At 41.7% G+C, this 13,482-nt stretch overlaps 1 protein-coding gene across 2 annotated transcripts; it reads left to right on the plus strand.

Moving 5' to 3' along the window:
- Positions 1 to 6,703: 6,703 nt before the first annotated feature.
- LOC124683407 (THO complex subunit 4D-like) lies at positions 6,704 to 12,976 on the plus strand. Of its 2 annotated transcripts, XM_047217924.1 has the most exons (7): positions 6,704 to 6,807; positions 7,766 to 7,979; positions 8,790 to 8,924; positions 9,011 to 9,079; positions 9,635 to 9,825; positions 10,546 to 10,593; positions 12,412 to 12,976. In XM_047217924.1, the coding sequence occupies exons 2-7, from the start codon at positions 7,824 to 7,826 to the stop codon at positions 12,635 to 12,637; spliced, it is 825 nt and encodes a 274-aa protein (XP_047073880.1). In that variant the 5' UTR covers positions 6,704 to 6,807; positions 7,766 to 7,823; the 3' UTR covers positions 12,638 to 12,976. The 2 variants fall into 2 exon arrangements, with proteins under 2 accessions (XP_047073880.1, XP_047073886.1); XM_047217930.1 differs by lacking the exon at positions 6,704 to 6,807 and having other exon boundaries at positions 7,866 to 8,573.
- The last annotated feature ends 506 nt before the right edge of the window (positions 12,977 to 13,482 follow it).

Below are 13,482 nucleotides of genomic sequence, written 5' to 3' on the forward strand. Positions count from 1 at the left end.
TACAATTATCAGCATGTTTAAGCTTAACTAAGAATAAGCCGCAGAAAAGCCACCATATAAGCTCACAATCAAATTACCAGGCCAATCATCAAATAAATTGTCCCTTTCGCAGCAAACATATTTGCATCCGATATGGAGTTTCGAGTATAGTAAGCATTCGGTTCCGACAAGCAACGCAAACCAGACAAAGCATATAGATATAACCAGCTGCCAATTAAGCACTCCAACAATATAGACCCGAGCTTTAACGATTCAAGCTATAATCCGTAGTAACATGACTAAGAGCTTTGCCAACTAGCCCAAGCAGCAATATTGCAGCACATATCACTATGACCAAAGACAGGGGAGTAGGGAATGATTTAGCTCACAGCAATGTAGAGAAGTAGATGCAGTAGGCGACGCAGGGGTTGCGTCGGCGACACCGTCCAACCGGCGTCGAGAACGAAGTTGTCACCGCAGCACCACACCACCAGATCACCACCATCACTAGCAGCACATCACCCACACCTTCTCACGATCCATACCAACCACAGCACCGCACCACCATTCCATACCCACCGCAGTATAAAATAACTAGAAGAGGTTAGCAGTGGTAGAGAGGAGGAGGCGGCAGGGGCGTGCTGGGATAAAGGAGAGCGACCACGAGGTGGCGCTAGAGCAGCACCAGCACGCAGGGCGCCGGAGTTGCGGACTGCCGCCGCCATCTCGCCGGCGCACGGGAGCGTCGCTATCGGAGACAAGTATGGGAGCGAGAGGGCATCCAGACAATGGAGGCTGAGGATGAAAACTTCGCCGGAATCTCGTTGGCAGACGGCAGCGCTAGGCGCGGCCGGCGATTACCGGACATACAGGAGGCGGGGTTAGGGTTTCGGAGGCGGGCCGACCGCTTGAGACCACAACGGCCAAATCAACCAAGGGGAGGTGGTAGAGATCGTCGAGGAGAACAAAAGCCCCATCATGCCGGTGCCGGGGTTGGCCAGGAGCGGCCGGGAGCGAGCCGCGCCGCCGCAGGGGCGTGGTGGACGCGAGTGAGAAGAGAGGTGAGGGCGCTGACCGTGTGCGTGCGTGTGAGAGGGATGAGCGAGAGAGAGAGAGGGGTCGGGCCGGTGTTTTACCTGGCTCGACCAGGTCCAGTCGGTTCGGCCCAGGCCAGGTTTGGGCCAAACCAGTTGGGCCAGCCCAATTAATCATTTAACCAATATTATTATTATGTTTACTTATTTATTTATCTTCTAAATAAATCAAGTCATGAGAAACCCCAAAGATAGGTAATTTGTTCATAAAATTAAGGATTTATAAAATACAAGTGAAAACGAGAAAACAAATACCACCAAGGTCAAAGAAAAATAAAATGAACTTTTCACTAATTTTAGAACATCAATTTTTAAATCTTAAACTATAAATACCTAATTAATAAACCTATAATTTCCTTGTCTATGTTTTCCATATCAAGAAAATATTAAACATTACTTGTATTGAAATTCCATATAAACAAGATTGTTTCTTCATGGTTATCACATGAAAATCCTAATTAATAATAACCTCAACTATTCATTTCTTCAAAGTTAGCTTTAATAATAATTAGCTCATGGATCAAATTGATAACCACTTAAAGTATGGCTTCAAACTCTAGAAACATATTAAAAGGATTAATTATGTTTCTCTTCAAGTAACTCTGAATATTAATAAGGTAAATACTAAACTCAACAGTACCTTAAACTTAAAATTTATCAACTCCAATTGCTCATCAATTTATGACAAATAGTAAAAACCAATTCCATAAATTCCAAATGCAACACTAATTTCTTAATGAATACATCAACCACCTTATGATTTCTTGTGAGAATCTTAAAAACCCCGAATCCTATTAGAAACCCTAACTCTATCATTTCATGTGAAACCTAGTTTGCTTCTAAACCTAAAACCTAGGTTAGAACATGTGATCATGATACTTTAGTTTCATTCATAGCTCCATATATAGTAGCGACTAAACAATTGCCAAGTTTTCATAAAATAATAGAGACACATCTCTAATACTTTGGTATTACATATGTTCATGATTAACTGATCAAACAGGACCAACCCTAGTTACTATTCTCCAAGACATCCACATTAGTTATCCATGCTTAGCATCACACTCTTGGGATGCACCATAATAGCAACCATACCCAATATTGTGCATCATATACCATACACACTGAACCCTACTAGTGTTAGATATTTATAAACCATCTTATTTAGGAACCAATTGTTCATTATCTAGTGAAACCACTAGTAAGCCCTAGACAACCCAACTCTAATTGAGATACTTAAGAAGTATGTTCTTCAAAAGTTATTCTTTTGAAGAAAATATAGTATAGTCATCAACTATACCTAATAAGATTTATAAACCCTAGCCAACTATCATCAGCAAGGTATACCAACCTTGATAGCACCTATATATACTAAATTGCTTATGATGTGTTTCACTAAAACCATATGATTTCTAGCTATTGATGAATCCAACTATGTCGTGATCCATCTACTACTTACTCCAGAAACCAATTAGAACCATAGAAAACCATAGAACCCCACAAACCTAATTATCATACTTGTTCTTTATATGAGAACATGTTCTTCAAAAGTTATTCTTTTTGAATTATATAATAAGTAATCATTAACCATGCCATATAGTACTAAAACTGACCACTGTTCTCTACTTGATAACATTATGCCAATTATCATTCTTTGTGTGCTCAATTGATTACTATGCTTTATTATCTACCTATTTATAATACCAAATAATCACACATGAATAAGAACCTTGTTTGTGAATCACTCTAAAAGTGCAACACACCCTAAACCAATCAATACAACTCACTAATCCTTAATCATCGGGGTTAGATCACGCTTAGAGCGATTTCATCTCATTCTTATGCATTATTGCATCTTTGCCAATCTTTTAAACATCGTCCTTACCGGACGATGATGCTATTTCAGAATTTGGAGTTACTACGTATCGAAGACCTTGCCTGCATAATCTTGCAGTCAAGAAAGGCAAGTTCATCGCTTGCTCATGTCATTTGAGTATCTCTATCAAATTACTTGCAAAGTACTATGATTATCACTATTGCATAAAAACCAAAACCACTACTTTCATAACTATGAATATGACTATGTGGTGGGCAATGGAACCATGGATTGTGTTGATATGGTGGAGGTTCCATTGCAAGGGTTAATATCCATCTAGGATTAAACAACAAATGTCGCCAAGTGATTCTTGTGCCGTAATACCCGTGTTAACCATAAGATCCGGAGTGGGACGGAGTAGTCAAAAGTGTTTCCACCTCTCGTTCATCAACGGATGCGCTTACCGTAGAAACTTGACCCAGGTTGGGCAAGCGGTGGGGTGGGGATCCCATTCTAATTCCCCACGGTAAGTGGTCTATGATGGGTTGCAGCTACCGGCGAAGGAGTTTGGTTAACGAGTCCAAACTGTTGTCGTGGTCGGGGTCCATCCTTAATTGGTGTAAGAGGACCGACGAGGACCCAGGGTCGGGGTATGCAACAAAGGGTGGGTGTTCGAGGTAGCGGAGGAACATGATTGGCTAGACCTTATACCGGGCCTCACACCAAAGGAAGTGTGGACGGGAACATATGCCCGGTTGGCACCAATGTTAAGATCTCTTATGGGTAAAGCAACACACCTCTGCAGAGTGTAAAGAACCGTGACCTGTCACTCCCTGTTCCGGGATATGGAACTGCGAACGCGGCCGGAAAGGAGCTCCATGAAGTTCTAGTAAACCGGTGAAGGCCGACGGACATAGTTCTTCCGAATAAAAGCAACCTTTTGAAGAAATGGTTATGAAAACCTGCATTGGTATTAGACTTTCCGGTCTAATGCCGTAGCTAGTGCATTAAACACCTCTTTCCTATAATGAACTTGTTGAGTACGCTCGTACTCATTCCACTCTTAAATCCCCGCTTAGATATGGAGGCATCGAAGGAGGATCTACAGGTGCAACTCGAAGACCGAGAAGTCAACAACTACTTCAAGAGACGGAACCTCGTCGGAAGAGTCAAATACTACATCCAACAAGGAGAAAACCTAGATTAGCCATAGAAGGGAACTAGCTTCCTAAACATAGCTCCTTTTTTAGCTAGAATCTATTCATAGCCTCTATAGCTAGTTAATTACTCTACAACTAGAGTTTGTGATAAGTCTAGTCTACGAGTCGTTCTTCTGGAGTTATTTGCAGTTTTACCTCATTGTAAAGTAGGAGGTCATGTCTTGATCTTATGTAACGAGTATGTATGTAATTCTATAGACATGCCTTGGACCCGCATATGTTTCTGTTGTACCACTCTGAGCGATATAATACTAGTGGAACGGTGTTTCATTGGTGTTATATCAGACTTGCATACTACACCATGCAGTGGTATGCCGGGTCATCACAGTACTGTAATATCCCAGTATTTGGGGTTACAGCGGGCCCATTTAAGTCTTGACCAGTCAACCTTAGAGGTTAGGCCCGGCCCACTTACCTAATAGACCAGCCCAGTTATCTAGTTGACCGGTCAAACTAAGTCAGCTGGCCCAACCCGCAAACTAAATGGGCCGGCCCGCTTAAGGTGTGACAGGCCTTGTGTGGGTCTACCATCTACCACGGGGTTTCAGGCGGTTCACGGTGTTAATTGACAGTTAACGGCGTCTGCCACGTGTCAGTTTGCATGACGTCAGCAGTCAGCGGCCTCCCGAAAACTCTTCTGCAACTGTCCAATTTTCCGTGGCCGACGGGCGCCCAAACGCGACGCACCGAAAAATCCGTGGTAGGACTTTTCCTGACGCATTTTGGACCACAGAACCCATATCGTTGGCTTAGGCCCATAGGCGAAGAAAAAGGGGCCATACCTGACGAAAATTTGACGTTGAGTATCAGAACTTTTCTTGTAGTGAGTTATGCTAGATCCTCTTTGATATCGGTCGTGTCACTCGGGAGTTGACGATTCACTAGCAAACAAGTTTCTCTCTATGAGTTCTCAACACCATGTTACCTGGGTCCTTAAATTAGATAACAACATTAGGTGAACATAGACATTCATTCTCATATATAATTATCACAATCATAATTCACAAATGGATGGAATGAGATAGTCACATCACATCTCACCAATTCCCTACATCTCCCACGCCTATGGGATCTACTCACACATGAGAGGAGTAAATTACAATGATATCATAACACTCTAAATTTTGTTCATCTCGATATTACCGTAGCAAGACACAATAGTTAAAGATCAAATCAAATACAAACCAAGATAGGAGTAGATGTTCAAATCCCTAATCTTACAAGTATGAATCTATCTCTCTCGGTACAAGTGTGGTGTGATGGATGAGGTCTAGAGGTGGCAGATATTGGTGAGAGTCGATGGGGATTTTCTGCCTCTTCAGATCTGATTTTCTCTCTTCTGGTGTGTTTTCGTGGTGGCTGCGTCTGTCCTCTCCTGGTGTATCTCTTCACAAAAAGTACTTGTATTAAGGTGGAGAACACGGCGGCACACCGTACGGGCGTGTGGTACGGGCGGCCCCGACCGTATTGGTGCCTGCTAAGTCCTCTGTAGTATATAGGTCAAATTGTCTTTAATAGGAGATCTTTTTATTTTGTTCCAGTTAGCTCATAATTTTGGAATGTACTGGGACCTTCCAAAATGATAGTTTTATGAAATTCACAACTTAAGACAAGGTTTCACTGGGATAGTGATATTAACATTAGTTGAAACATAAAATCCAATGAAACCAAGTGATAACTAGTGAAGAGTCCTCAGTAAAAAGTGTTAATATTTGGAGGTATCATCCATCACCCCCCGAACCTCCTCCAGTCGCAACTGCAAAGAGCTGATCACCCTGAAGATGGAGGTGTACTGCCTCCGCCGAATCCTTTGCCTCTCTTCCTCTCTTTCTCCGACGAGGTCCTCCGATCATGTTTCGTGGTAGCTCCATCCGGTTGCCACCGCCGCTAGCTAGCGGCACCGCCGCATTTCCACCGCTACTGCAAACGTACATCGAATCCAAGCTAGAGATGGTGCTGCAAAGCGAGATGTGGTGCCGCAAACCGTCAGTAACGAACTAGTAAAGAACCGTTGCCAGAGCTTCAAAAGAGAGACATGACACAAATGACAAAGCCAATGTGTCGCTCGGTGCGACAAGACAACACTACGAGAACCCTAACCTAATCTAAGAAAAATAGTACTTTTATTAAAACATCCACACTTAGATCAGGTTTTCCACCCTTCCTAACGCCGGCGAGGCTGGCCGGTGAAAGGAGAACTGATCTATGGAGGAGGCGCTAAGTTTTATTGTGCGCGAAGTTTATATATTTGGAGTAGTATCATTGAAGACCAGAAATCTGTTTCAAAAAAAATTTAAAGAGACCGAAAATTAGTAGGCAAAAAAGGGCAATAATAAAATCTTTTTTTTGCGGGGACAACAAATAAAATTTTGAAGGAGAGCCGCGTCGTTGGATGGCCGTAGGACGGTGGATGCCGCCGGTATGGCGGTATGTGAATATGAGGAGCTCTGGCCGTTTTATTTGCTCCGCCTCAACAGAAAAGAAAAAGAAAACCAAATAAAACGAGGGGCTAGGGTTTTGATTCCAACGAAACCCCAGCACGCCGCCTCCGCAGCTCTCCCTTCCCCTCCCCTCCAAGCTCCAAACTCTGCTCCCTCCGTCCCCGGAAGCGCCTCCGCCTCCGCCTCGTCCCTCCTCCCTCGCAGCGCAGCAACGTCGTGAGCGGCTGCCGAGCGCGGACCCCCTGAACGCCGCAAGAGTAAGCGCCCCCTCCCCCCCTCTGCTCGACGCACCCGGTGCTCTTCTTGATCTCTCGCTCGATCCGGTCTAGTTGGCCAGTGTCCGTTAGGATTGATACGAAATTGGTTGGTTTGGCGGATTTAGGTTACAGTTCGAACCTTGCGGGTTGTGCAGTAGCTTCTCACTGAGCCGCAACATGCGCGTCGCTTCCTACGCCTTTGCGGTTATGCGGTAAATTATAGATTCAGACAGGAGGAAAAAAGGTGTAATCTTGCAAGGCTAGTTTTCCTTACTTTGCTCGAGTTGACCTAGAGACATAGGATGTCAGATGTTCGTTTACAACGTTATGGCTTAGCTTTGGTGGGTTGAATTCTGTTTTCCTGGATATTCGAAAATGGTCATTCCCGAATAGTATGTCCTTAGCGGGGAATTTCATGGGGAATTATTTGGCTCACTAGTTCTTTCCAATCGATGCTTATGGACAGTGTGATCCAGTCTTGCCTACAGGGAATTGTGTGTGTTTTAGAAATCCTACAATAAATTGTAATGGTTTGTAAGATACTAAGATGTGTTAGTAATTCATGATTGATTTGTCTCGATAGGGCTAGGTTGACCAGCATATTCTTCAATTGAATCTTCCTACCAAAGTGTTTAAGTAATCCTTTTCATGCTTGCTGTCCTAATTTAATTAGCATTTTCTGCCTGTTATCCTTTGTTATTTGCATTTGCATTTGCTGCCTGATGTCCCTTTATTTATTTGTGTTTGCTACTTCTTAAGTTTTATTTTGTTATTTGCATATATATATATGGATGTATTGTAAATGGATTAGATTTGTGATCTGCATTTTTTCCCTTACAGTTGGCAGCATTATAAATGCATCTCCTGCTACAACTCACATGCTTGTGTACTTTCTTATGTGTATGGTTTATGGAGCGATGATCAGCTCTAACTCTTACAACTACTATCTGTCCTGCAGGTTCTTCGTTATATTGTTGGAGACTTGTCTTATCTGCTGTAGTCTGAAACAACTCAAGATGTCATTTTATGCAAGAAGGGGTGGAGACAGGGGTAGTGACCGTTTTCAAGGAGGAGGTGGGCGAGGTGGACATGTCATGCGAGGAAGATCAGGCCTTCCTCCTCGAGGACCACTTGGGATTAACGCCCGACCATCTGCACGCATTATTGCTAAGGCAAGGCCAAAACTGTCGCTATATTTTTGTTCATGGTCAGATTCCTGAATAAAGTAGAAAACTGAATGAGGAGAGCACCCCCAAGGTTGTATTATATGGAGGGGCAGTAATAACAGTGAAGTTTATTACCACTAATGGGGCTTTGTTGGCTAGAGCATCTCATTGATCATGTGGAGGGGCAGAATTAACTTTGGTATTTTGATGAATACTTTGTTGGGTAGAGCACCTCCAAGCTTTCATTTATGGAGTGGCAGAAGTAACTACGGTGAACACCTCTAATGGAAACTTTGAAGGATATCATCTGTTCATCAAACACATGGAAGGAAATAAATGAAAAAAGGAAATTTCTGGAGTTCTTGCAATTTTACCTGTGTTGTATGAGGCACTGAAGAAAAGAGTCTCCACTGGTTCTCTCGATATGTTCGAAACATTATGGAGTTCCGCAGTTGATGTGTATGATACATGAAACAAGGATTTTGGAACTGCAATATACCGGCTCTTCAGACAGTTCTGGACTCTACTCCAGTGGCGTGCTTCTAGGCTGTCTCCAGAGCAAGAGCTTGAGCCATTTAACATATCTGGCTTTTGATATTGGTGATATTGTTGGAACTCTCTTCCTCTCTATCGTTAATTTCTTGCAGTACTTCGTAGCTTGACTGCTTTTAAGTAACTTGTTGGTACTCTACGATAATGGTTGATACTGATTCTAAGTGGTTCCTAATAGTTGTCATGATCATATCAAACAGTTTGAGGTGGCGTTCTTCTATGACGATGTGTTTCCTCACATGCTGGTTGTTTGGCATTTTTCAGTCTTTTAGCCGAACCAAAGACATGACCTGGAGACCTGATCTGTTCAGTGACAGTATGGCGGCTAGTGGAATAGAAACTGGTACAAAGTTGTACATTTCAAACTTGGACTATCGTGTTTCCAATGAGGATATAAAGGTTGGTGAAGCAAGTTGATAACATGAATTAACCATTCCTAGATTGATATAGCTAACAAACTAACATATTTTCAATTTGCCCTGCAGGAGCTGTTTTCAGAAGTTGGTCACTTGAAACGATTTGCTGTTCACTTTGATGGTTATGGTCGCCAAAATGTTAGTATTTTTCGTGGTATTTCAGCTTTAAGTATCGAGCATGTTAGGCATACCTTTAAAAAAATTGCATGCATTATTTGTTCTATATAAGAACTCAAAGTGGCTCGTGTTGTATTTTGACAAAGTGAAAATATGGCTGTTCTTTCAGCAGTTTGTGTTTGCTCCAGTTTTTTTGAGTTTCTGTTTTCTCTAGATGAATACTTAATTTGCAGTTCAATTATATGTTACCGATCATGATGTTTGTTAGAAAATCTATGATCTTGCATTTGTTATCATGTGCGAAAATCTGTGATCTTGCATTTGATATCATGTGGATAAGGAAAGGGCAGAAAAGAAAATTTAGTATAAAAGGTCTAGTAGTGTGTAGCTAGTTTCTTCTCCTATTGTTACCTTGGGTGCAAAAGTATGGTTGAATGCAATCATGCTTGTCCATTATTACAGACAATCAGTTTATAAAATATACTTGGATGCTGTGTTTGCTGTAAGAAGCCTGTAGAGATTATTAATCTAGAATCTTGCTGTACTAATGTTTTATTTGATTTTCATTTCTTGAAGGGTACAGCTGAGGTGGTGTTTACAAGGAGGAGTGATGCAGTTGCTGCATTGAAACGTTATAATAATGTTCTACTTGATGGAAAAGCTATGAAGATTGAAGTTATTGGAAGTGACTTAGGTTTGCCTATGACACCTCGTATAAATGTTGTCGGGGCTTCTAATGGCAGACCTACCAGAACAGTTGTTATGACGTGAGTGATAATTTCATATTTCCGTAATTTGCCATTTATGAATATTGATTGTTTTGCCAACCAGAATTGTGTTTGTTGCACATGTTTGATATCCTCTGTGCAAGTTTAGTGATGTTATTAAGATGGCTACACTTATGCTTGTTTCTCTATCTTCTCTTAAAGAGAACCCAATAAGTTCCCTCACAAAAAGAGAACCCAATAGGTTACATATTACATCAGCTGGATCATCCACTAAGACTCGACCTACGACAATGCACTTGCATTGTTTCCCTGTCCAAAGTTTGACACTAATTGGTTGCCAGCGGAGAAACCCTACCTTCTTTTTATGTTTGTCAACTGACTCAATGCTAATTGCCTTCTTTGTCTGTCCAGCAATTTTGGGTAAATTTGACAGCTACATTGTGGCAGATTCTAGTAACTTTTGAAATATATTATATGCAATCCGTAGTTCTACAGGACTGCACTAGCTTAGCACAAGCCTATGAGGACAAATTTCTAAAGAACATGTATGGAGCACGGGATTTTACGGAATGCCGTCAGAACTGAACTATTTCCAGTGAAATCCCTGTATTCCAAACTGGGCCTAATTGTGTTTGCACATGTGTGTGGTTACATGGATAACTTCGAAGTGCAAACCAGATTTGTATGAAGTATTATATTGAGATTGTGTGTGTGTGGATACTCTGCTATGGTGGATCTAATTTTTGTATTACATTTCAGGCCTGAAGCGGGTCGACGTGGTGGAGGTTCCAGCAACAGGCCTTTGAGGTAAAGCTTCTAATGATATTTACTTCTAACATGGCAACCTGGTCTGTTACTAGGAACTACATCTGTTACTGAAAACTAGGCTAATAATTTTTGTCCTGGAAGTCAAACAATGTGAAGTTTGACCAAGTTTATTGAAAAAATCATCAACAATTATAATACTATATAAATACTAGCATAAAACCCGTGGCCTTTGAGGTAAAGCTTCTAATGATATTAACTTCTAACATGGCAACCTAGTCTGTTACTAGGTACTACCTCTCTTCCTGAACTAGGTTAATAATTTTTGTCCTGAAGTCAAACAATGTGAAGTTTGACCAAGTTTATTGAAAAAACATCAACAATTATAATACTATATAAATACTAGTATAACAATAAATCAAATGGGCATTCACTACTGTTAGTAGTGTATTAGAAAATCATTGAACATCAATTTCAAACATATACTCCTTCCGTCCTGAAATAAATGTCTCAATTTTTTTAGATACAGATTTATCTATAACTAAGACACTCATATTCGTATCTAGATAAACCTGAGGCATTTATCTTAGACCGGAGGTAAAAATAGTGTGCTTGGAGGGACAGATTTTCATAGGCTTGTCGAGGCCTGCTCCATGAACTTAAAAATATCTGCAAAGTCTCGTGAATATAAAGTTTTTTTTTCGCAAAAACGGCCTGGACCATTGTTCCAGGTTGTTTTGCTAATTCGTGTAAATGTAGGGGCCTTGGTAAAAAAACAGCTGATGGGACTTTTCTGTGCGGTTGGCATTTGAGAAATTGGTCCAGCACTTCGGCCATTGGTGGAGCTGCGTTGGAGGGGGCTGCCGGAACTGGACGTTCGCCACCTCCGCTGCACCGTGCCACGGAGGCCACGGTTGGCCGCTTCGAGTCTCGCTGGTAGAGAGGGACCGAGCGCCTCCACCTCATGAGCCGGTCGAACCGTCGGAGCCATGCCATTATGCTGCTGTGACTGGCGCCTCCGTCTCAGAAGGACGCGGGTCTGTACCGCGTCGCCCGTCGTCGCCTCGGGCTATAAATATACTATAAAACTATACGTAATTACGTACTCCCTCTGTTCCATCATTCTTGTTGTGGTTTTAGTTCACATTTGAACTAAAACCACGACAAGAATTATGAAATAGAGCGAGTATCTAACAAGATTGTTTTGACATTGTAGAGGTTGAGTGTTTTTAAAATTTTGTTCAAACTTTATGTGGTTTGACTTTTGAAAAAAAGTTATATGCCTTCTTTCATGGGACGGAGGGAGTAGTTAGTAAGCAATTAGCCATTATTTGATTGTTTAGTTTATTACTACAAGCCGTATCCTTGTGTTGCCGTATGCATTGTTACTGGTTATTACTAGCGTTAGAAGTTTGGACCCCTTCTAGAAAACATACTAGGATTTGTAAACAAATTCTTTCCACACATTATGCTTGCAACTTGCGCGAAAAAAATGAACAGTGAGCATTTTCTTCTAACAAATAAACAGGCCACACATAGTTCAGATATGAGTGTTAACCTATAATTGTGAGCTGCTAAATTTCCAGCATGAAACATCCATGTCTCAGGCTGTTGTTCCTGCCATAGGACACCCTTTGCTAGTTTAGTGATCTGTTAGTTTAGTCATCTGTCTATCTGAGAAAAAGCCAAAATAAAAGTAGCAGCTTTTCATTTTGTTTGTATGTCGTTTTGTATAGTGTTTGGAGTTTGGTGATAATGCGGTCTTGTTAGCGGTTCTTTGAGTTGATTTGATGTCCTTCAAAATTACATAAGTTATTTGTTTTATCTTTCTTTTTTCTGACTCCCAGTCTGCCATTTCAGTAATCCCACCAACAGATTTAATCGTGGTGCTTTCCAAACTGGCCGAGGCCGAGGCAGGGGCCGTACTTCGTTCCAGGCCCCGTTCCAGACCCAGTTCCAGGGCCGAGGCAGGGGCCGTGGTCAATTGCGGGGCCGCGGCCGGGGAAGGAAGCAAGCAGAGAAGACTGCAGATGAATTGGACAAAGACCTGGAATCCTATCATGCCGAGTCGATGAAGACCGACTGATTGCTGCAAGTTAGTAATGGTGGTGGCTTTGGCATGGGTGCTGCGCTTTGCATGTGCTGCAAGATTATCCCATGATCGGATGTACCAGTTTGTGTTATAGTTTTTATTGGAGCAGATCTATCTTTCCATGCTGGTATCCAAAACCAACTCCACCTCTAGTAGTTTATCTGCAATTTGCCTTAGATTTAAATTTGGTGTATGGTTGCCATAGAGATTATCGTGTTAACTAGAAGTAGCAAGCAAGCTAGAAGTGATATTTTGAGTTTTCAATGACTGTTTATCATGCAAAGAAATAAACAAATTTCGATTAACAAATTGTTGAATTTGTGGTCTATGTTATTGGATCTGCTATGTCTCAGTCACCCGCATGAAGGTGTTTCAGTTGCACTAAGTGCAACTGTGTTAGATCACGGCATTGTAGTTCTTCATTCAGCGGTTGTGGTAGAAATCGGGATCAGCATGGTAACGGTGTTAGACACAGGCTCTTATTCCCATTAATTTTGTGCGTTGTTGGTTTCTGTCATGGACGAGTAGCAAAATAACAAACTGTCAAAATCGATAACCATTAAATTAGGTTGTGGAAAATCCGTCGGTTAATCCTGCCATGTTGAAAATTATTATACCAGCCAAAAGATTTGACGAGCAAAACCAAATCAAGATGACACGGAAAACAAGTTCCAGGAAAAGAAAACTGTATTTACAACAGAAGAAACACAGAACTAGCAAGTACATGCATAAGACAACCTGTGATTCTGCCAACGGTAAGCTGCGGATCACATGGACATCACCATACTGATTCACGCTCTTCTACCTATTTACATCACCGTTCAAAGCACCGTAACGAT

Source organism: Lolium rigidum, chromosome 1 (assembly GCF_022539505.1).
Source record: "Lolium rigidum isolate FL_2022 chromosome 1, APGP_CSIRO_Lrig_0.1, whole genome shotgun sequence".
NCBI lineage: Eukaryota > Viridiplantae > Streptophyta > Magnoliopsida > Poales > Poaceae > Lolium > Lolium rigidum.

What these genes read in the sequence shown, in the direction of transcription:
- LOC124683407 (XM_047217924.1), top strand. Translation starts at nt 7,824, where the DNA reads ATGTCATTTTATGCAAGAAGGGGTGGAGACAGGGGTAGTGACCGTTTT. An exon ending in CTGCACGCATTATTGCTAAG is followed by an intron (nt 7,980 to 8,789) that starts GCAAGGCCAAAA and finishes GGCATTTTTCAG; the next exon opens with TCTTTTAGCCGAACCAAAGA. An exon ending in ACCAGAACAGTTGTTATGAC is followed by an intron (nt 9,826 to 10,545) that starts GTGAGTGATAAT and finishes ATTACATTTCAG; the next exon opens with GCCTGAAGCGGGTCGACGTG.